We start from the raw sequence: 24994 nt of genomic DNA, 5'->3' as shown, positions 1-24994 counted from the left end.
TATGAAAAAGAAAGAAAACATTGCCTGGGCCAGTGGCTCACACCTGTAATCCTAGCTGAGAGTCCAAGGCGGGAGGATTGTTTGAAGTCAGAGTTTGAGACCAGCCTGAATAAGAGTGAGACCCCATCTCTACCAAAAATAGAAAAAATCAGCCAGGTGTAGTGGAATATGCCTGCAGTCCCAGTACTCAGGAGGCTGAGGTAGGAGGATCACCTGAGCCCAGGAGTTTGAGGTTGCAGTGAGCTAGGATCATGCCATTGCACTCTACTCAGGGGGATAGAGCGAGACTCTGTCTCAAAAAAAAAAAAAGAACAAATGAAAGAAAGAAAACATACAAATATAAAGGACCTAGTTAGGTAGTACTGATATTTTTGGCAAGGGACATTGGAAAATGCAGGTTTAAGCTCCTCTCATTCATCAAATGCTGCCTTTTTAAAAATTATTATTATTATTTTTTAACCATAATGAAAGTGACTGCATTACATGAGTCAGTAATGCAGCTGTTCTGGGCTCTGAACTCTCTGTGATTAGTTATGGAATACATGGCTGTATAGCAATTCCACGATTTTAGGAATTATATACCAATAATTACTCTTTAAACATAAATTTTTAAAAGAATATAGCCACATTTAAATTTTTTGCACTTTTATAATGAGAAGGGCACTTGGTCCCCCAAAATTTACAATAAAAAATTATTGGTTTATGTCGGCAAATATGCCTACTTAACTGTAATTTTTATATGTGGGCTTATATAACTGGTTCTGTTTATTTCTTCTTGGGAAATTTGCCTAAAGTTAGGCTCAGTTGCTAACACTAGATTCTAGTAATACCTAGGCTAACTCATAACTTTTAAATTTTCACTTTTCCCATAAGTTTTAATAAAATACATTTTTATCCAAAATCAGCCTATTAATTTGCATAATATTTACTTTATGGCTCTGCTGCTTTTTAACTTTGTTGGGTAACAAAACGCTGCCTCCTTAACTGTTACTAGAGCTGTATTCCCTGTCTAAATTTAAATCAAAGAGTAAGTATGACCATTCACCACTCAGCAACTTGAGTATTTTTTTACCAAATAGAATGGATTAACTTTCCCTTCACCCTACCTTAATCCATTGCCATGTATAGTAAGCTCATGGTGTACCACCTTAAATGCAAAGGCTTGAAAGTAAGAATGAATAGGAACCGTAGCATGTGAAGATTCACTTGATGAGTGTTTTTTAACTCTAGTATGTGCTGGGCAGTGTGCTAGGTGCTGGTGATACACAGTTGAATGGAAAAATAAGGCAGAATTCTTCCGTTCGGGGAACTCATAATCTAATGGAGGAGAAAGAATATTATTAAATACCAATGTAATAAATACCACTCTAGAGATGTGCACAGGAGCAGAAAGGCGGGGACTGCCTTGGGGTGTCTGAGAAGATAGCGTGAGGAAGTCTGCTGCAGCTGAGTATCAGCTTGAGCAGGTTTTTTGTTAGTTTGATAAGGGAGGGGAAGACCTTCCAGGCAAAGGAAAGAAGCATGTGCAAGATAAGCAGGTGAGAGAACAGAGTTGATGGATGGGAGAACATGAGGCAGGAGCTTGGAATGAGGCTTGGGAGGCCGGCAGAGGCTGCATCACAGAAGGCTTTTTATGGCATGCTAAGGATTGTGGACTTCATCCTGTAGGCAATGGTGTGTCACTGAAGGACTTTACACGAGTGAGGAAGGCCCTATTGGACCTGGACTTTAAGAAGAAAGCTTTGGTGGTCATGTGGCTGATGGCCAGGAAAAGAAAGAGGCAGGTAGCAGAGAGTTTGAGGCTGTTGTGAAAATTTGGAAAAGTACTTGGGGCCTACACTGAAATGACACTGGAGGTGGAGAGGGAACGAATACATATATGAAAACTATTTAGGTGGTGGAATTTACGTAACCTGGGGAGCCACTGAATGTAGGGAGTAAGAGAAAAAGTCTCAAGTGGCCTCACATTCTCCCATCCATCAGCTCTGTTCTCTCACCTGCTTATCTTGCACATGCTTCTTTCCTTGGCCTGGAAGGTCTTCCCCTCCCTTGTCAAACTAACAAATACCTGCTCAAGCTGATACTTGGCTGCAGCAACTTCCTCACAGTATCTTCTCAGCTCTCCCTGGTTGGAAGAGCTGATAGGAAATAGCAGCCCCCAGAGGAGGAACAGCTTTGATGGAAAGGTGGGTGGGTGGAGTTGGGTTTGGAATATTTAACTGTGAGGCGCTTGTAGAGATGTTCTGTGGTAGAGCATGGTCAAGGTGGAGGACAGAGGTGGGAGTTAAAGCCGTGTCTGTATATGAGGCTGTATGGGGAGCGTGTGTGCAGTTAGAAGAGACAGACTCACTGTTAGAGAGGCTATCCTGGGGGGTCACTAAAGGAAGAGAAAGCTTCTCTGGAAGTCCAAGGTAGAAGGAGAAGACAGAGGGAGTGGGTCACTGAAGCCCAAGAGAGATGTTTGTTTGGAGATTTTACCTAAAATGAAATGTTTCTGATATGTTTGGTGATGGGATGGTGACCCTGGCCAGTGCCATTTCAGGGAGTGGTAACCGTGGAGGCCAATAGGCTCCATGTCCTGGTAAATTAATAGAGATGTGGCTTATTCTTTAGGAAGCTTCTGCATGAAGGGAAGTGGGTTCCGCAACAGTTAAAGGAATGGAGCAGGAGTTGGTTTTCTGTGTGTATATTATTTATATATGCTGAGGCAGAGGTTTAGAATATAGGGGAAAGGAGGAATACTTGAAAGAACAAATTCTCAGCAGATGAGACGATATGGTATCAAAACCACTAGAAAAGGATTATCCTCAAAGAGGATTCTAAGGTTATACAGTTTTGAAAACCACTGGTGGCATGAGTTTCAAAGAAAGGGAGTAGGTTTTGTACAAAGTACGGAAGTACAGAGTAAAGGAGAAATGGTCTGAAAGTAACAGTGTGGAGGTTCGAGATAGCATCATTGCCTCTGGAGAACAGGGGAAAGAACAATTTTCGCAGAAAAGGTTGAGGTTGGTGGGCTCTGGAGGAGGGCTGGATTTCAGTTAAATCTGTACACGGGGCCTGTGTGTTGTGAGACCAGACAAGGAAGAGGCTTTATAGTAGCCTGAGGGTGTCACGGCGTCCAGGGGGACAGATTGAGAAAGAGTCTGCAGTGGGAGAGTGAGACAAGGGCTGAGCCAGAAGCCAGAGGGGGAGCACGTAGCTAAGGGGAGAGACCTGAGGAGGGGCTTTAGAGCAGCCTTTTTCAAATACTCCTGTAGCCTTCGGGGGTTGCAGGGAGAGGGGAGGAGGGACAGTTGATGCTAATAAGCAAGAACAGTTTGAAAAATCTCCGATGTGAAGTTTTGGTGCAGTGGTTGCTGAGAGGTCCCAAGTTGCATCAGAGCCTCTGAAGAGAGCTTTTACTAATGAGGCTGGGGAGGGAGGATGGCACCGAGGATGTAGACTAAATAGTAGAATTAGCATGTACATTTCGTGACTCTCTCTTGCTAGAACACATAGGACATCCAGGATCTTCATTTTCTATGGCATTTGAAAACCAAAAAGCAAAAAAGCAACGAGCATGTATGACACTCCAGAGTAATTGTTTCAATATGGTAAGGAACTTATTTCTGAACATTGTACTTCACGGTACCGATTTAGTGAAATTTACCAAATTCTGGTCTTTATGTTGTGAATAAAGGTGTCCTAAATTTAAGTAGAATGGATTGATTATCCTTATGATAATGCTGAAGACCTCTTATAGGATTGTTGTTGATATTTAACAGTTTTCTAGGATTCTTCTGTTTACTTGTTACTTGCCTGCTTCAAGTAATACTGGGCCAGACTTTGGTGATTGCAGAAGGGTTTGTTTTGTTTTCCTGAGTAGTTCTATATTTATAGTTTTATACTTATATTTTATACTCCAGGCTATCTGAAAATAGCAGAATTCTTCTGTTGCTAGAGTCAGATTGGTCTTCCTCGAAAAAACAAGGGTGGTATGGGCTATGGCCTGGGAATATTTTTACTATTCTGCTTTCCAGAATTAGCTCATTTATCCAATTTATAGATTTGGATGTTGTATAGAATATTCAATATTTTTGCAGATGCAATTTCAAGAAGGAATTAATCCTTCATGCCAGCACTGTACTTGATTTTCAGATCATTAAAATGTTGATGATTCAACTTTTCATGTACTTACGCTGGAATTATTTCAACTGTCAAAATTTAGGAAGCCTTGGAGAAGTATAGCTTATAGAAAAAGCTTCCAATGATTAACAACTTAAAAATGTTACTAGTAAAGGCTTTCAGAAATGCTGCTATAGTTTTTTTAAGTGTTGAATTTTATATATGGAACACAGTATGACTAAATTGAACATGAAATTGGAACAAGTATTAAAACTGACAAGGATGTTGAAGAAGCAGAGAGTTACCAGTTAATTTAGTTATAGATAATAGTTTGGTTTTTGAAATTTTAAAACTTTAATGTAAAAAGCATTTTTCATGGTTCTTTAAGGAGAATACATTGAAAAAGAACATGGACACTGTACTCTAGGGATAAATTCTATCTAAATTACTTGATGCATCTTACGTGCCCTGTAGACCCCCTAGCCCTCATGCAGCAGCTTCTCTCAGACCGTTTCCAGTGGTGTTCCTTCTTCCGTTGTTTATAATCTGGCAGTTCCATTTTACTATGTCCATGTTCATGTCCGTGTCCACAGGCCATGTCTGACCTCTCAGGAGCCAACCAGACTAGATGATATTTTGATGTTTAAAAAAATCAGGTGATATGCTGTATGTCATTGCATCTTACATGCTTTCTATTGTTCATAGAAGACTTACTTTATATACCACCATGAAAGCATAAACATTCCAGGTATTGTAAGCCACATCCCAACTTGAGTTGTTAAAATGTGGAAAGAAATAGTTTAGAATAGTGAAATATAGTGTATAAAGACAGTAAAGATGGTATTGTATAGTCAGATTAGAAAATAGTTTAGGAGAAAAAATTTTAGCCTTTTATTAGTATTTTTTCCCCCACAGTGGAGTCATATAACTTTACTTCTCTTTATTCTACTTCCATGAGAGAAATACAAATTAGAAATTTGAAAGATGTCTTAAAGTATACTCAAGGTATTCTATGTTGATTTGTATTCTATGTTTGTTCACTCTTAAAGCCTCTTACTTGGAGGCTTTAAGAGTGAACCTGTAGTTGTCTTGGTAAATAGGTATTCTAAAACATTATACTTGTCTACATTATCATGTAAATGAAGCTTAACTGAAGTATATAATAAAATCTTTGTTCTCACATAATGCTTTGGAACAACACCTTTCTCCCGTGTCAAAGTTGGTTTTGATTCTTACAAATGATCTGCATGTAAAATTTTTTCTTTTTCAATACAGAATTTCGTTCTATTGCCCGGGCTAGAGTACTGTGGTGTCAGCCTAGCTCACGACAACCTCAAACTCCTTGGGCTCAAGCAATCCTTCTGCCTCAGCCTCCCCAGTAGCTGGGACTACAGATGCATACCACCACACCTGGCTAATTTTTTCTATTTTTAGTTGCCCAGCTATTTTTTTTCTATTTTTAGTAGAGACGGGGTCTCACTCTTGGTCAGGCTGGTCTTGAACTCTTTCACTCAAGCAACCCTCCCCGCCTCAGCCTCCCAGAGTGCTAGGATTACTGGCGTGAGCCACTGGCCACTGCATGTAAAATTTTATGTGAAGACATTTTTTTTCAGTTCATGAAATGGCATACAGACACATTTGAGTTACCTTCAATCAAAAATTTCACTGAACTCACTTTCAATTTACATAAAAGACTGGTACGTAGAGTACCTGAAAGCTAATGCTTACCATCTTTTTTGTTGGTTGTTTTCTGATACTGTAAGTGCATTGGTAGTAAAAACATATTCACTAACCATATACATTTCATCCAGGTCTCTTTACCAAGGAAAATAAGTTTAGTAACCCATTTAATTCTTCACAATATTACAATTTCTCAATATAGTTATTTAACTTTTGATTAATGGCAATTTTAAATGTGGCTCTGAAATTTCATATATACCAGTAAGTTGGAGTATATAATGTGGGCACTATACTAGATTTTCAGATTTTATTAATAAATATCAGATGATGATGAAGTTTGTAAAATGTTCTATCAGCAGGATTGTATATGTGGTCCATTTTTGTCTGTCCTTAAGATCTCAACTTTTCAGTTTCTGGTCGTATAGTTTCTTATGCAATAAGCAATTGAGTTTATACTTTGTAGTACTTAGAGTAATAATTTCTTGAGACCTCCTTTATGCCTCTCCTCCCCAATGGAAAATTTGAGACATAAACAAAAGTAGAAAGAATAGAAAATGAAAGTCCTGTGTACCCATCTTCTGGCTTTAAGAGTTGTCAACTCATGGCTACTCTTGTGGCATGGACACATCTTTCTCTTTGTCCTCCACCCACCTGTTTTGGTGGTTGTTTTTGAAGAAGAAATTGGGTTATTTCTCTTTTCCAGTTTCTCACAGTCAGGATTTGCACCCCTTTAATGGTGTTTATTGTGTCCCTCCATCCCCCGTATTTCCTGTGAGTTGGTAGTTAGGTCCAGAGGCTTGATTGGATTCAGGATCTTCCCCCACATTCCCCACAAAAGCCCATTATAGATGATACATGTGTAACTTAGTACACTGCATTTTAAAACTGCACAGCATGAGAATTTTTCTATTTTAACTTTTCTGTAAAGCATCATCTCCTTATACTAAAATAGGGCACAAGTAACAGAAGGATATTTATCATCAGGGCCACTAGATGTCTCCCACCTACTCATTATTATCTGTGCCATCTGCAAAAGATCATAGTCACCTTCAGAACTCTGATGTTTCCTGTTGACCCCTGAAAGTACCAATCTCAAAATCTATTAATTGTTCTTTATTTTCAGAGACAAGTAAGTAGCAATGACTCTAAGAGTTTTGTAATTTATGATTTTTAAAGCTTTAAAAGCTTATTTTATATGGGCCATTATACTTTTGTACTTCTATTATAGCTCTTACTACACTTGTTTAGAATTTTTGTCATTGAGAATTCTTTAAAAATTCTGCCAACTCTTTTATCAAAAGAGCTTACCTACTTGGCAAACATCAAGCAGAACTTGTTTTTAAAAACTATGTTACTGGAATTTTCTGTCATTTTAAAAGTTATTTTCTACTATTTTGTCCCTCCTGAAAATCACAGATTGTTCTGAGAACAGGGGAAATTCATTGTACACTATTTTTTCTTCATAGTTCTCTGAAATAGATTTTTATATTCTGGGAAGAACTGTTGAGGACACAGTGAATAATTTCATATTCTTCAGCTCTGATATGGGTAGGTTCCTTTGGACCACCATCTGAAACAGTCATCCTACAGGTCAGCTGTACCAACCAGTGCTGTTCTTGGGCAGGTGAAGCTTGACTCAAAGGAGATGGCTTTTCTGCTGCCTTGCTGCTGTCATTTTTGCAGAGACATTCTGAGGATGCCTAAAAAACAATCTACAAGAGAATAAAACTTTTCAGCTTTCAAAATAAACAAAGTACAAAACATTTCCTTCCCATTCTTGGCCTCACCCCATTCTCTGTCCATCCCTTTTAGGTCAGAAGTTTAACAGCATTTTACAAATATCCCAGAACCTGTTTTTCTTAGAACACTTATTAACATCTCAAAAGCATATAATAAGAAACAAGGTTTGAGAAGTGCTGATCTGACATATTACTCTTTTTATGTATATATTAAGAGATAACGTTATTTTTGATTAGAATTATCTTTCATGATGCTATAATAAATCATGAAGTTTATTATAATGTCTGCTATTGCATAAATCTTATTATAATGACTATCATCAAGTCAAGGATTTTCATCATGGCTTATTTTGAATAGCATTTTCACTCACATGTTAATTCAGTGTATAGTTATAAAGCTCCCATAAGTCACTGTGCTAAACTCCACAGAAGTTTGAATGAATCACACATATCCGAGGCAAAAAGAGATTGTAATCTAGTGGGGGAAAGGAGGTAACATAGACAGGTTTTGTAATCATTATAATAAGAGATAGTAATTGATTAGAGGCATAAGACCCCTATATGAAATGATGTGATAGTTAAGAGTAGTAAATAATCATTATAGAGAAATTGCAGAAAGCTGCGGGCAATAGAAGCCATTTTTGTTGGCCTGGAAAGACAACATAAAGGGGTTTGGTGTTGCCAAGATAGGAGTGGGAAGGGGACATCAAGGGGGGACTGTGTCAGCAGAGGCGTGGAAGCCAGAGAAGGTGGGGCAGGTTGGAAAGGGATATGGGGAATGGCTGTTTGACTGAACGATGAAGTACCGTGGGAAAAGCCCAGCGAGTGATAAGTTTGGAAAGTTAGGTTAAATTCCAATTAAAGAGGTTGGACTCAACTTTCAGGCCAGGTGCAGTGGCTCACACCTGTAATCCTAGCATTCTGGGAGGCCAAGGCTGGAGGATCACTTGAGGTCAGGAGTTTGAGACCAGCCTGAGCCAAGAGTGAGACCCCATCTCTACTAAAAATAGAAAAATAGCCTGTAGTCCCAGCTACTTGGAAGGCTAAGGCAGGAGGATCACCTGACCCCAGGTTACAGTGAGCTATGATGATGCCGTTGCACTCTAGCCTGTGCAACAGAGCAAGAAAAAAAAGAGGTTGCACTCTAGGAGACCATGGGAATAGAAATGAAGGCTGTGCTTTAGGGAAAGTTAATGTGACAGCAATATTTGAAATGGGAGCACCAACACTATGCAGTGACTCAGGTGAGTGAGAGAGGTGAGGAGGTCTTGAGTCGGGGCCCTGGCGTGCAGGTAGAGGACAGGGCAACCCCTCAGAGGAATTAACAGACCTGGAGAGGGCGGGCTCAGAAATGGTTCTGGTTGTTGAAGGCACAATTTAAATGCAAGTGCTATTAAACAGAAACATGAATCAATTGCTATGAAATTAATGTTAAGTTTCCTCCTTATTCTTAGTTCTAGAGCCAGTACAAAAGCCTCATGAAGGTCCTGGAGAAATGGGGAAACCAGTTGTCATTCCTAAAGAGGATCAAGAAAAGATGAAAGAGATGTTTAAAATCAATCAGTTCAATTTAATGGCGAGTGAGATGATTGCCCTCAACAGATCTTTGCCAGATGTTAGGTTAGAAGGGTAAGTACCTAGTATGGTCTTGATAGTGTTTGAATGAAAAGTGTGTTCTGAATTCCCAGTAAATTGCACTTTGGTGCTGATTGTTCTTGAAGTGAATGTTGTATCACTAAGTCACTACTTATCCAGCTTAAAAAATAATTAAATGCTGATAAAAATAATGCCTCAAGCTACTACTCATCATTAGAACTATGTATTTTAGGCATTGGAACATAATCATCTATTTTAATGGATTAGTAGGGAATTTTAAAGTTCTTTATTACCACAATATTTTACCCACTCAACTTTTTACAAAAATATTCAAGTTGTGTGTAACTTGAAACAGTGAAGTACACATTCCTTGGCTTACTGAATTTGTACATGTGTATATACCTATGTGACCATCATCCAAATCAAGACATAGAACATTTCTATCACCCCAAAGTTCCCTATGTTCCTTTCCAGTCAGTACTCCCACTCCCAGAGATAACCATTGTTTTGATCTCTCTAAACTTAGATTAGTTTTGTCTTTTTTGAACTTTTTAAAATGGTTCTACACATTATATGTTCTTTTGTGTCTTTGAAATTTATATTGTTGCATATGGCCAGAAGTTCATTCTTTTCCATTGCAGTACAGTGCTTTGTTATATGAATATATTATAGTTTATTTATATATTGATAAACATTTGGGTTGTTTCTACTTTTTTACTATTATCAATAAAGCTGTTGTGACATTCTTGTACATATCTTTTGGAGGACTTAAGGTGGTCCCATTTCTGTTTGGTATGTGTTAGGGAAAGGAGTAGGTTTTACATTTATATAGCTTTAGCATGTGCTGCCAAACATTTTCCCAAAATGTTTATACCAGTTTACACTCCTATCAGCAATATAAGAGGTCTAGTTGCTCCATAAGAAGGAGGTAATACAAGTGTCCAGACTAGAGTACAACAGACCCAGTCAAAAGCAAGGGAACTATACAGGAAACAGGTGGATTAAGTGGACATGTACCTTCTGCTGCTGGGACCCCCAGCCACCTTGCCCTGTATGGCTCCCATTAATGCTGGCAGCCAGGCTTACCTCTTGCCTGGAGGATCTTTCTCAGCAGAATTGGACTAGCCCTAGAGAAGAAAACCTACAGACACTGACTTTGTAAAGTTTCCAACTTAATGGCACAACCTGCACCCTTATAGAAACTCATAGTCAGTAAGCCCCACTTGTGTTTCAGAGCTCGTATTCAGCCTTTTAGTCTTCCACTCCTAATAACAAACAGGTAGACAAGGAATACTAGACATCACAGGAAATCATCAAACATAAACAGTAAAGTCCAAAACAGAGAGGAAAGCAACTTGGAGGAAGCAAAGACTATTAAGGAAAAAGAAAACTTAAAGAGAAGTAACTAATAACCTCAGCAAAATAGAAAACATAATACAGCCATAAAATGGGAATAGGATACTATTCAAAGATACACTGACAGAGCCAGAAAGAGCTTTTGGAAATTGGAAAAAAAAAAAAAGCAAAAAATGCAGGTTGGGGGGAAATCTTTCATAAAAAAAGGACCAAAGAGATGGACTATAGTAACATTACATGAAAATTGAAGTGACAATGAGGAGTCTAATATTTGAATGATGCAAGTCTCAAAAAAATATATAAAGGGGAAGAGAGAATGTACTCACAAAATTTCCTATAACTAGACTGCACAAGTTTTCAGATTGAAAGAGCCCACCAAGTTTTTAGAACAATAGATGAAAATAGAGCACACCCCAAGGCATTGTGGATTTCAGAACACTGGGGATCCCAACCCTCAAGGGAAAAAAATCCCCTACAGGTTTCTTAAGAGGCAAAAGCAGGTCACAGTCAAAGGATTATTAATCAGAATGTCTTCAAACTTCTCAACAGCAACTCTAGAAACAAAGAAGCAAAATTTTAAAGGAAAATAATTTTCAACCTAAAATGCTATATCGAGCCAAACTCACAATCAAGTGCACAGGTTTAATAAGGATGTGTTTGTACACACACGGTCTCAAAGCACTGAACTACCAAACATCCATTCTGTGGAATTTACTAGAGATTGTGCTCCATCAAATGCGGATTTAAATAAACCCAGGGCAAGAAGGACGTAGAATGTAGAAACAGGAGAGCCAACATGTGTGAGAGGTGGCCAGAGTCGCCAGAGGATGGTGAAGGGAGTCCCTGACTGAGAATTGTATAGGCACAGAGGCAACAGCCAAGACAGGTGCTGGTCACAAAGTGTCAGGAGAGACTTGAAGATGTCATTGAAGTTACACCTGGTATAGCTGAATGTCCTTAGAGGAGATGACGACAACCGATGGGAAGTTTAGGGTTGAATTAGTAGTAAATACATAGAAAAGCACAAGTGAGAAAAAATTAAACAAGCATTATCTCTAGGGAAAACCTTAAAAAGTTGCTCAGAGAAGACAAAAGTAATCATAGTTTACAACACAGCATAGCTGTGAATAAGTCATAATAAGGTAACTGTTGAATATTATGCATGTAAAAATTAAACCAAGAGGAGGGAGAGTATCTTTTTGTCCAGCAAATTGGTTAAGTGGACATTGGTCAAGAGAGCTTAACTGTAATCTTGACTTTTCACAAACTGTTTACTTTTCTAAACAATTTAAGCATTATTGAAGAACGCTACAGACTTTTCAAAGTCTACAGTTAAAATGTCTGTATTATCAACAACCTTACACTTACTTTAAGAGCCTCAACTGTTACTGTTTCGGGTAGAATTGGTTTTGTAATTTTAATAACTCCCCTGGGTACATCACCACTCTCAACATGTTTCATTAAGTATTTCTATCTTTTTGTCTTTTATGTACTTATTAAAGATACTTTTATTAATGAGTAGCTTTTAAGTGCATGATAAGTCACCAGCTTTTGAACATCAAATAATTTCATGATATTAAGAACAGTCTTTAAATGGTGTGATGCAAATGTGCACCAAAATTCAGGCTTAACAAGGACTCCTCAGACTTGACACAGTCCACCTTTGTGCAGGCTGCTGCTAGGCCTGGGCAGTCCTTCTGGCCAATGGTCAGGGGAAGCAGAATCACTACCACCACTGAGTAGCCTTTTTATACCTTCTTGCTCCATCTCTGTGCTGATATCCTTTTTTTAAGGAAAAAAAAACTTCTGAAAGACTTCTTACTATGGAAAATTTCAAATGTATATAAAAATAAAGATTATAATATAATAAATCCTCATGTATTCACCACCTAGCTTCAATACTTCCTTCAGTTTTGTTTCAATGCAGTCATTCACCCTCTACCATGTCCCCAACCAGGCTCTGCCTCCTGGTATTCACACCTCTGTATAGTCTCTTTCCGTGTTGCATGAGGGTTGGTGTGTTTGAGCAGTAGAACACAGTACAAGTGATAGAGTATCACTTTCAAGATTAGGCTGTGGCTTCCACTTTGGTCTTTTACTCTGACTGGGATCATTTGCTCCAGGGTAAGGCAGCTGACACAATAGGAACATCACTATGGAGAAACCTACGAGGTTTGTGGCCTTTTGTGAACAACTAGATAAGTAAGATTAGAAGCAGATTCTTCAGCCCCAGGCAAAGACATAACATTTCTAAATATTTCAGTATTTATCTCTGGAAGATAAAAACTCATAAAAAAAAGAAAGAGAAAAATTGTACCATTTTTACACCTAAAAAATATAAGCAGTGATCCCTTAATACCATGAAATACCCAGTTAGTATTCAAACTTCTCTTGTTATATCGTATATTTCTTTTTTTGTAGTGTAGGTATCAAGATCAAACTAAGGTCTATACATTGCAGCGGGTGGATATGTCTCTTAAGTCTCTCTTACTCGGTAGGTTCCTTCTCCATCTTCTTTTTTCCTTACAGTTTATTATTTGAAGAATGCAGGTAGAGTATCTTATGTCTTTCCCCAACCTGCATTTTGCTGACTGTATCACTTGTGGTATCATTTGAATGTGTTCCTCAGTTCCCTCTCTTTCATGTGGACTGGTAGGTAGATCTAAAGGCATCTTGTACCAATATCCTTGAAGTCAAATAAATTGTGTGTTTGTGGTAGTAAAGGTATGAAATCTGGCCCATAGTGTGCATCATGGCTGGACAGGTCCATTATATGTCTCATTTGTCTGTTTTCTCTTTTAGTAACTCTCATTAAGCAGGCATTAAGTGCATTGAGGAAGAAAATATTTTATTGTAGTTGATAATGCAAATACTGCACATCAAAACTTGTGGAATATAGCTAATTCCATGCTTAATGAAAACATATAGCTTTAAATGCATATAACTTTATAAAAAGGAAGATAGAAAATCAGTGAACTAACCATGTTAAGAAATTAGAAAAATAACAGCAAATTAAAGAGGTCAAATGTAAGAATGGAAACTTAAAGATTGGAAGCTTAGGAAATAATAATTAACAATAGAGGAAGAGGAAAGCCAAATGTCGGTTCATTGAAAAAAACTGATAAAATTGACCAATCAAGAACATACAAGAGTTACAGATCCATATAGGAATGAAAAAGGTAACATCATTACAGATCCAGACCTTAAAAGATAATGTATTGCAAAGAGGAGAAATTCATAGAATACAAACAGAATATAGAGGCTCAACAGAGCTGAAAATTCTTTGGAAAGAGTTAACAAAATTGAAAAATGCTTTCCTAAATCGCAGAAGCGAAAAACAAGGCATTTCCACACATCCTGCAGACATTTTAAAGAATATAAGTAGATTATATGAGGTATCTAAAATAGTCAAATTCAGAGGCAGGGAGTAAAATGATCATTGCCAGGATCTGGGGGCAGAGGACAAAAGGGGAGTTGTGGATCAGTGGGCCTCAAGTTTCAGTTATGCAAGATCTAGAGATCTGCTGTACAACGTTGTGCCCGTAGATAACAGTACTGCATTGTGCACATAAAAGCCTATTAAGAGGGTAGACCTCAGGTTAAGTCTTATCACAATAAAATAAAAATTGCTGCTTTACTTGACCAGCCTTAAAAAAAAAATTAAAAAATTAAAATTAAAAATAAGTGAATATTACAAGTGACATCTCAATTAATTTAAAAATGTAGATTGAAATTACCAGTTCCTAGAAAAATATACCTTAGTAAAACCGACACCAGAGAAAAATGGAAAATATAATAGTACTATAACTATTGAGTAAATAGAATTAATGATTTAAAATCTTTACACATAGACACACATAAACACAAACTTCCAGGTGTAGGTGGCCTTGCCTATCTTATCACTTAGCCAGTGTAAGTGTTTAGCAAGGTTGATGGTAGATCTCAGCGCTGTATATTTGTTTTTGGTTTTCTGTGCTGAGGAGTGAAGTCAGCTTGCCTCTGTGCCACCCTTTTGGAGCTGGAAGTTGTGTAGATCTGTGGTCCCCAACCCCCCTGGCCACAGACCAGTATTGGTCCATGGCCTGTTAGGAACCAGGCCGCACTACAGGAGGCGAGCGGCAGGGCGAGCAAGTGAGGCTCCGAAGCCTCATCTGTATTTACGGCCGCTCCCCATCGCTGGCATCACCACATAAGCTCTGCTTCCTGTCAGATCAGCGGCCGACATTAGGTTCCCATAGGAACAGGAACCCTACTGTAAACTGCGCATGAAGGCGGGGACTCAATTCAAGCTAACTCTCAGACTATCGTAGTGAATTTCCTGAATCACAATTTATTCAGTAATCCTTTAAATCATTTATAAAAAGTGTTCAATATGTAGCCTATCTTTTAGTTAGTGTTGTACATAAGGACATAAATGAAACCACTTGTATTTTCATTCATTGTTTACAAACCAGGGATTTTCATCACCTCCAGGTCACTATGATAGTGATGGTTTAATTTGAAAAACCTGCTCATCTCCACTCATCCTTTCTCAGGATGTGCTCTCTGGGTTTGAAATTCATGGCAAACACACAGGAAACTAAGAAAAAGGAAAAACAACCCAGGGTGAAGTGGAGGGGCAATGTTGTGCTGAAAAGGAAACTTATTTATAATATACAACTAAGCTATGAACAGCATTTTACATAGGCCTGATAGAAACATTAAATAATGATGTAACCAAACTTAGTATGTAACTACGTTGGGAGACTGAGGACTAGGAAGTGTATGTGTTGGGACAGGGTAGGAGTGAAATAAATCTTCATATTCTGTAGTAGGAGGTCAATATGTGATACCTAGAAATAGAAAAAAGTGAGGAAGTAAGTATACAAACGTAGGACTTAGAATGATGATGGTAGATACCAAAGGAAACAGGTGAAAGTATTAAAAGTGGTTGCTTTATGGGAGGGGAGAAATGGCAGAGAAATGAGGGAACAGCTGAGTTTTTTAAAACAAGCTTTGGAGAGTTGTTTGATTCTTTAAGCTATGTACCTGTATAACTTCGATCAAACTGAAAACTAAAGATATAAAAAATTGCCCTGGTAATTCTGACCTCTCTACACACATCCCACCCCCATCTAGTCCTGCTCAAACTTCCTAGGGGAGGAGAGGAGGGAAGTGGGGTGGGAGGGGGAAGGAGTTTATTCTCTCTGACCTTTAGCATAGCTCTTTCTCATTCTTCAGATCTGAAGAGAGGACTTCTCTTGGGGCTCTGCCTTTGTGTATCCAGAGTACACTTCCAGTTTGTGGATTCCCTTTGAGCATGGCCTGGCTAAGGGAAGGAAAAACCTTGGAAGGGAGCCCCTTCCCTAGGGTTGGGATTCAGACCTCATTGGAGGGGTCTGATTTGCAGTTTACTGGATTGATGGTGGAAAAGTATGCTGGTTACCCCTGGTCAGAGTTCGTGCACAGTACCTTTCGGAGTGCGGACTGGTAGGCAGGCCTAACAAGCAGGAAACACACTTTGGTTTGCATTTGGGCAGGAAATCAGAGCCAGAATTGGCAAACAGGAACCATTTTTCCATGGTGCAGGTAGGCAAACCTGGGTAGCCTTCTGCTGGGGGTATCTCTCTGGGAGACTCACTAAGAATCTGCCTGTGGGGTGCTGTTGAAATTCAGTGGGTAAATGCTCTGGGTGTCCTCCACACTCCACTGGCAGCCACACAGTAGGAGGAAGAAGAAAACAAATGCAAGCACACCAGAACCAGGAAGGGAAGTTTCTTCCTCCTGCAGTGTCCCTGCAGCACCCTCTACTGGCAAAGCTTATGTATGCATCATGCCTGCTGCAAAGGAGAAATGCTGAATAGGGGCCAGCTCCATTTTCACAGAGCAGGTAATGAAAGGTATATTTGGAGCTAAGAGGCAATAAATTGATAATTGGCTCACTACATGACAGTGATGAGTCACTTCTGATAACTGATGTAATACATGTTTGTGTATTCCTGTGTTTTTAAAATTCTTGGGGGTTTTTGTTTGATTAATTGATTGATTTTTGGGACAGAGTCTTGCTCTATAGCCCAGGCTAGAGTGCAGTGGCATCATCATAGCTCACTGCAGCCTCAAACTCTTGGGCTCAAGCCATCCTCCTGCCTCAGCGTGTTGAGTAGCTGGGACTACAGGCACGGCTAATTTTTCTATTTTTAGTAGAGACAAGGTCATGTTCTTGCTCAGACTAGTCTCAAACTCCTAACCTCAAGTAGTAAACATCAATAGCTGTAACCCACAAAAGCTCTTTGGATTGCTCTAAAGGGCGTTATAAGTCAAAAAGTTTGAGAACTACTGCTTTACGTTATTCTCTTTAAATAAGGTTAAAAAAACAGGCAGAACTCATCTGTAATGCTAGAAATCTAATAGAGTGGTTACCTTGGGAGGGAGACACAAAGGGGTGTTGGGAATATTCTTCACCTGGGTGCTGACAATTTGAGGCATTCACTTTGTGGAAATTCATTCAGCTGTACACTTATGATTTGTCAACTTTTTGTACGTAAGTATTTCAATAAAAAGGTTAAGACTTCTCTCTCTTCCTAAGCCAAACCTTGCTGTTAAACCTGTATGCAACTTTTTTCACTTAGCATAAATGTGCACTGGCTAGTTTTCATAACTGAGGATAAAAGACTCAGTTGGGACAGGTGGAAAAAAGCTGCTTCCTAAACATTGCCTGTGGCCTTTCTGCTCATCCTCAGCCCCGTGTCCTACAGACACCCACCTAACCCCCGTGGACAGGTGGTTTCATGATTGGAAAATCGTAGCTAGAATGCCGAAAGGCTCTTTGGTTCCTCTCAAGTGCTTAATGGCTCTTCCAGGTAGGGTGCGTGTGTGTGTGTGTGTGTGTGTGTGTGTGTGTGGGTGTGCGCGCGCGCGTATCTGTCCTGAGCTTAGTTATGATTTTTGCATATTTTCTCTATATTTTCTGATTTGCTTTGAGAGAATATTATCCTTTATGAATGTGTTACATTCTCTGAATGATTAGCTGTTTGATTTAGAAATTTCCTTTTTGTCATCTATTCTTCTGGATCCTAATATTTGCTTCTCTGATTTTCCATCCCATTTATTTCTAGTGTTCTTGTGATCTGTCTTCCTTTTCATACCGTTTTAGAACTTAATTCTTCAATATATCATCCAAGAATCTGGCTTATCACGTCTTTCCACAGGACCTGCTGTCTCCACATTTTTCTATCTTCCTTGCTACTTCCTGGCCACAGGCATGGCAGTCAATACTGTTGGTACACTGTACATTTTGCCTAATCCTTTTCGATGTCTCACTTGAGTTTATTGTCTTTGTTGTTTTAGTAAGCTAGCAGCTACATAGTCACCCTGGCTGTTTTCTGCTTCCCAATTCTACTATAATAAGTAGGATTAACTTGGAAAAAAGAGATTGTATATAACATGATTCAACTAAATGACATAAGAAGGTCTTTTTTTGTCCCACTTTTACCCATGCACAGGCCGTTCCTGACTTCTCAGTCTCGTTCCAGTAGTCTGTGAGTCAGGCATTCAGGATGCATCCTCCCATAAAAACAGAGTGTCTTGGCTTGCTCACCTAGGATGTACCTGAAGCTTAGCACTAATTATATAGATAAATAATCTAGCCACCACTTATAACATTTATAACAGAATTTTGATGGGAAACTATTTTCAGAAATATTATTAGGAATGATTAAGGTCACATTTTTTTTTTCCCTGTAGCCTAGGCAACTAACTAGTCTTTTGGGCCCCACCTCTTTAGCTCAGACACTCAGACTCAGAGGGAGGGAGCTGCAGAGAGGGAGGCAGGCTGTGCGGGCCTTCTTGTGGTTCTTGGAGCGAGCATAGGGTGAGAGGGGAGTGGACCATGAGGTGGAGATGAGGCTGAGGTCTTATGGATCAGTGGATAGATAGTGAGGTTACTGGTAATGGGAGATGGAGACCCTGCTGTGAAAGGGGGTCTTGGGAGTGGCAGAGAGGATGGGAGGGGCTGCAGTGGGATAAAAGGAAGGACAATGGAAGCTGTGTTCTTAACCTTTTTTCCTGGGAAAGAGAAGGGACAAGGGCTACAGTGACCTCTCCTTCCATTTCTCCCTCTTTCGATCCCTTTACCCTGTCATCTTTTTTTCTTCCCTTTTCCTTTTTTTTCAACTGCCAACCAGCTAGGATAGAGTGTTCAGTAACAAGGGTTGTTTTAGCAGCTTCAGAAGAAGGGTTTTGTTGGTATTTTGTTGGTACCTGTTAATAGTAGGTGTAATCTAGAGCAAAGGGTTTGAGAGCTTGAGAGAGAGTAGGAAAGGGAAGAAAGTGGAGGCTGGAGCAGCTGTTACAATGGGGATACCTAAGAGAGTTATGTATGCACTTCTTTAGGGGGTTTATGGTATAAAATACATCCCCTGATCTGGTTACTTACTGCTGTTACCATTCTCTAATTGTTGTCTAGGAGTTTCATCTAGCTAACAAGGTTGAAAGAAGACACCATGTTGTCTAACAAAGTGCTAGAAACCTACAACTAATACATTGATTTTGGGTGTGTTTGGTCTTTCTGATGATTGCATGTTTAGGCATAAATAGGCTTTACTAAGCGAGATGCATGGTGATATTTACCAGTGGAGGCAGCAGCAGCCAGAGTCCAGTCAGCAGGATGTGGGCTGTGGAGTCCTCGCTCCAGCCCTGCTGCCCCCTCACTGTCTCTGTGCTCAGTTTCTCCTCTGCGAAACGTGGCTCCAGGTATCTGCCTTACCGAGTGACTAGGAAGATTAAGAGCCTGATACCTAATAGATACTCAGTAAATATTATTTCTCTTCCTTGTTTAGGTTTTTACACTGAGCAAACTCCAGTGGTCCTGATTTTTTGTCTAATTGGATTCTTGAAATACATTCAGTTTGGTATTGATAATATAGCCTTAGCTCATTCTCTATTAAAATAAATCAACTGAAAACATTCATCAGGAACAGGTGCCTCATTTTAAGATTATAAATGACATCTTCAAAATAATTTTAATCTAAATATGTAACTTTAAATAGATACTATTTATTAAACATGTAACATTAACCAAAACTTAAATATTTGAAAAGGTACCAAGAGTCCCACCACTAGAGCAAACTGCTTTTATTGTTCTGTCACCCCCTTCTAGTCCAGATTCATTTATTATGCAATCTTAACAGTCACTTTTTATAAAGGCATTTGCTTTGTCTCTAGGTGTAAAACAAAGGTGTATCCAGATAATCTTCCTACAACAAGTGTGGTGATTGTTTTCCACAATGAGGCTTGGAGCACACTTCTGCGAACTGTCCATAGTGTCATTAATCGCTCTCCAAGACACATGATAGAAGAAATTGTTCTAGTAGATGATGCCAGTGAAAGAGGTAAATTTTAAATTTTAATGCCAGTCATATGCTACACCTTTTGTCACTGATGGTTAAAAAACTAGTTGCTATAATTTTTAACCTAACAACTTTATACAGACTTCTAATTTATCCCAAAAATATTTATGACATTTGGACTCATTCACATATGCAAAAAAGTACACCCTTGTGAAACTTAAAGTATTACTTTAATTAACATTTAATTTATGTTGCATCTTAGTCTTGTTTTTAAAAAGAAATAATGCTCTGTAATGTAAACAATTATGCAGAATAGTGACAAAACCCACATCATTTTCTTAGGATTTCCTCTGTGGGAAGCAGCAGCCCTAGGTCAGTAGAGAGAGACTGGAGCCTACTTACGTCCATGAATGGAGAAATTTGGTTCCATGCGTAGTAGGAAGTATCTTTGACAGGAAAGTGGCGCCTTAGATGGGTGAGCCTTCCTTCTCCAGAGTTGTCTTAGGTTTCCCTATTTTGTCCATGTCTAAGTTTCAGGAATGATCTCTAACTAGGTACATATAAAGATCAGGAAGGATGAGAAGGTGATATATATTAATAATGTGATTCTCATCTTATGATAAATCTCTACAGTGACTCTGGCCCAAATATCCTAAAAGAATCTCAGAAGTTTTCACAAACTTAGAATATCCCAATCTGTTTTATGAAACACTCTTTAGGGAAAGGATATAGTAATTAAAGGTGCCTTGACCAACAGTATTTATTCTGAATCCTTCCTAGAGATTTCACATTGCAAAATGCTATATAAAAGGCTCTGCTTAATCCATTAGTAACTTGTTAAACTCAGATGCCCAATATTTCCCAGGTTTCTTATTCACAGCACGTCTATTTATGAATCATTGGTGTGTGTGTTCTCCCAGTGTTCCTATGTCCACATGAGAAAAATTTGGAAGGAGCCAAGAAAATAGTTCCCTACTGATTTTCCTTCCATTACCAGCCTTAAACTTCATGGTGTATCATTTTATTAGAACCTTCATCTTTTTTGCCTATTCTCTCGTTGCATCTGCTAAGATGATTTAGTCAAGCATTACACCTTCTCCTTCCTACGCCCCCCAACTAAATATGTGCATTTAACAGTAATTAAGTTTATTCACATCATATATTGATTATTGGGAGTAATTTTTGTATTAGTAACAATTTAAGTCTTGTTATTTTGCCAGATTGTACTGGTGCAAATGAAGAATAAGTTATACTCCTACCTTCTCAAGCACCTTATATCTTACCTTCTTAATCTAATTAAAGAGACAGTTTATAATCACACAAGAAATTTAAATAATATAATACATAGTATAATTAAATGTCAAAATGAATGAGAGCTGTTATAAATTAAGAATGCCACACTTAAAAGGAAATAATTACTGTTGGCAATAGAAATGTAAACCTCACCTGGATAATTTGTTTGCTAGGAGCTAATCTGTCTTTAAGAAAATTAACTGAAGTTAATATAAGGAACAATATATGCAAACATTTGGCTGGGCGTGGTGGCTCACGCCTGTAATTCTAGCACTCTGGGAGGCCAAGGCGAGAGGATTGCTTGAGCTCAGGAGTTTGAAACCAAACTGAGCAAGAGTGAGACCGTGTCTCTACTAAAAATAGAAAGAAATTAGCTGGACAACTAAAAATATATAGAAGAAATTAGCCAGGCATGGTGGTGCATGCCTGTAGTCCCAGCTACTCGGAAGGCTGAGGCAGCAGGATTGCTTGAGCCCAGGAGTTTGCAGTTGCTGTGAGCTGGGCTGACACCACGGCACTCTAGTCCAGGCAACAGAGTGAGACTCTGTCTCAAAAAAAAAAAAAAATACATACACACACACACACACACACACACACACAAACACAAACACATTTATCCTGCAAGTGACTTGTGCTTGGTTTTCTTATATGTTGATATTTACTAAATTAAATATTCCTCCAGGAGAGATGTTTATCCTGAGATGAAATGAATTATTTTTCCATTTCTTCCCCTCATTCTGTGAATGCCTGAGAAGGCTGTGTAGAATAATAAATTTTTGTAGGATATGGCCTAATTAGAAAGATGCATGGACTCACAATAGATGACAAGGAAACTCACTTATACCAGCTCTTTCTCTTCCCTCATGTAGGCCTTGCTTAATACCCCAACCTGCATAAATTTGTGAGAGAAAACTGGTGTGGGCAGGTATCTGCTTCACTGCTTCACCTGAGACTCTTAGTCACTAGGCAAGGTCCCTGAGTGCTACCCCAGAGTCTGAGACCAGGGATCTGGTTCTCCTTTATCTTTCTGCGGGGAAAGCCTCAAATATCTGGGTCACCATTTCTAATATCTGGGAACCACTAGGAATTGGTTTTTGTGGTTATAATTACATTCTTGCTATCCAGGTTGAGAATCATCTAATGTAATTCTCTTTGGCTCCATTGTTTACGTGGTAATTTTTGGGTTCAGAAACCAGAACAAGCTCTTTACTTTTATGTAACTCTTTAAATCTGCTTTTTCCTATTCATGAGACACATCCAAGGCACCATCATTTCTCACCTGGACTGCTGAAATAGACTAACTAGCCTAACTAATCTCCCCACATACTCTCTTACCCCTTTCCATCTGTTCACCATGCTGCATGCAGAGTGAGCTTTTTAGAAGCATGCAGATCTGATCATGTCACTTTTCTGAGTAAAACCCTCCTCTAAGCCCTGCAGGACCTGACGCCATCTGGCATCTCCAGTCACATCTTGAACTGTTTCCCACCCACCCCATTCCCATACTTCTGCCCTTTGTCCACAGTTGTCCTCTTTGGTTTGTTGAAAGTATCATCCTCCTTCCTATCTCAGGGCCTCTGCTTGTACTGGTGCTGTCCCTTCCTCCCCAGAACATGGTTCTGTAGGGAACATCTTTTCCACCGTCTCCTCAGCCTAGATGACAACCTTCCAAGTTCATCTCAAGCGTGAGTTATTTAGGAGCCTTCCTTGACCTCCACAAACGTGTCATGTCCCTCTGAAAACATCTCAGAACACTCTTTACTCCTGCATAGCTCTAACCAGAGTTTTAATTATTTACTTGTCTGTTTAATGTCTGCCTTCACCCAATAGACTATATGCCCATCAGGGCTGTTTGCTTACCATTGTCTCCTCAGTGCCCACAGTGCCTATTATACACCAGACAATGTAGAATTTATTGAATGAATGAATGCATGGATGAATGAATGAATCATCTACCAGTCCTTTAATCTTCACATTTACTCCTTCTCTGTGCAGACTTCCTAACTAGATTGTATAGTCTGCTCATGGCCTCAGGATACTTGATTTCACAGTTAACCTGCTGAGTGACTCTGTTTATTAAAGAAGAATGAAGTAGGTGCTATAATTATCTCTGTTTTATTGATGAGGAAAATGAGGCTTAGTGTGGTAGAGGAGTACCCAGACTCTGTATAAATCGAGGGCTTGACCTCTTAACTGCTGTGTGCTTCACTTCTGATTGCTTCTGACGCAACTTTACTGTTACAGGATCTGTAGTGAAGTCAGAGTCTGGATGAATGCCTAGTTTATGTCAGAAGTTATGTAATCATCATCTCAGAAAGTTATCTTAAGACTTAGAATTTATGTAATGTTTCTAATCTGAGATGACTATTGTTTTTCTCATTTTATACAAAAGGAAGCAAAGGTTTATATTTAGTAGCAATTAGGAGTCAGATTTATTAGACTCTAAATTCCTTGCTCTTCCCTGCCACTCTTTAGAGTTCTGGCTAATATTTCTCAGATGTTGCTGTGAACAGTGAATTTTCCCAGACATTCACACTCTATGACAACCTCACACTCCAGGAGATGGTTAGGGTTCCATTTATAGGCCAGTCGTTGTAAAGATACTTTAATAAACAAGATTTTCCGTTGTTTTTAGATTAAATAGTAGGTTATAACCAGTCATTTAACTCATGGTTTCATTTTTGTAAAATGAGGCTTAAATAGGTAGTCCCTAATCCCCCACCCAGCCCCAAGTCCATAATTCTATATCAACTGATAGGAAGCCACCTATTTCTTAGCCTTATTGCATGAAAGCTACAAAGATGTCAAACAGATATGCCAAGAAAATTTGTAGAATAGTAAGTTTTTTGAGTTACTAGACCACAGAATCATGCATTTTTTATTTTGTTCATAGACAAGGCAGTCTTTTAGCTTTTGGAGACATGAGATGTGGGGATCAGATTGCTTTGGTTCTTAAGAAACATTTTAAACCATCTAATATTTTTTGGAAAATTTGTTGGGAGACACATTGTTTATGACACACCCAACCTTGACTGATCTAAGGTACTAGAATATATCTCATATCCTACCACAGGAGAGTCTATCAAATTCTGGACATAAAGTATTTTAAATTTGTGTCTGATAGGTGCTTCCATAGTCCTAAATTGTTCTCTCTAGAATTGCCTTCTAGGATTTTCTTGCTGTGGATAAAAAGATGGGCTTTGAAGTTAGGCAGACCTGGATTTGAATCTTAGATCCACCCCTTGACAAGCTGTATCACCTTGATCGAATTCATGTAATATTCTGAGCCTTAGATTTTCATTTTTAAAGTATGCACAATAATACTTAACCTCATAGGGTGGTTGTGAGGATTAAGTGAGATAAAATACGTAACAAGACTAGCGTGCTAAACAGACACAAAGTGTGAGCTACTACTGCAGAATGTTTCTTTTCTCTGGGATTGGCATTACCTTTACCCTTTTACTCAGAATCAAGTTAGATCTTTCTGACCCTAAGACTTGGTTCATAAAATCACAGTGATATTTTTCAGATATATTCTTTAGCCCAAATATTAGGAAATACATTAGCAGAAATGGAAATGATCAGTATTCTGGTGTAGTGGGACACACAGACCTCTCTCTTTCACAGCTTTCATATCCCTGACTGCTTCATTACTGAGTCATTTTGGTCTTACCAAATAGCCAAGAATCATTTCACTCCATTTGTCTTTCCTACCCCACTATACAAGAAGACCTTGGGGTCCCTACTCTTAATTTTTAATTAATAGGTATGAGGACAGCCTCTCCAGGAGTCCCAGTAGTTCCACCTCAAGTACTCCTTCCCTATAGAGATTTCCTCATATCTATTATATGGAGACTAGTTGGAAAGACATTTGGCCATATTACCATCATTGGCTTCTCT

At 38.8% G+C, this 24994-nt stretch overlaps 1 protein-coding gene across 2 annotated transcripts in view; it reads left to right on the top strand.

Annotated features, from left to right (window-relative positions):
- GALNT1 (polypeptide N-acetylgalactosaminyltransferase 1) overlaps nt 1–24994 on the top strand; it is a 93950-nt gene that overhangs the window by 46007 nt on the left and 22949 nt on the right. For both annotated transcript variants that reach the window (XM_069468110.1, XM_069468109.1), the window contains exons 3-4: nt 8978–9152; nt 19677–19843. In XM_069468110.1, coding sequence (XP_069324211.1) covers nt 8978–9152; nt 19677–19843 — 342 coding nt within the window. The remainder of the gene's footprint in view (nt 1–8977; nt 9153–19676; nt 19844–24994) is intronic.

Source organism: Eulemur rufifrons, chromosome 5, assembly GCF_041146395.1.
Source record: "Eulemur rufifrons isolate Redbay chromosome 5, OSU_ERuf_1, whole genome shotgun sequence".
Classification (NCBI taxonomy): domain Eukaryota; kingdom Metazoa; phylum Chordata; class Mammalia; order Primates; family Lemuridae; genus Eulemur; species Eulemur rufifrons.
This window is presented reverse-complemented; position numbering and strand designations above follow the sequence as displayed.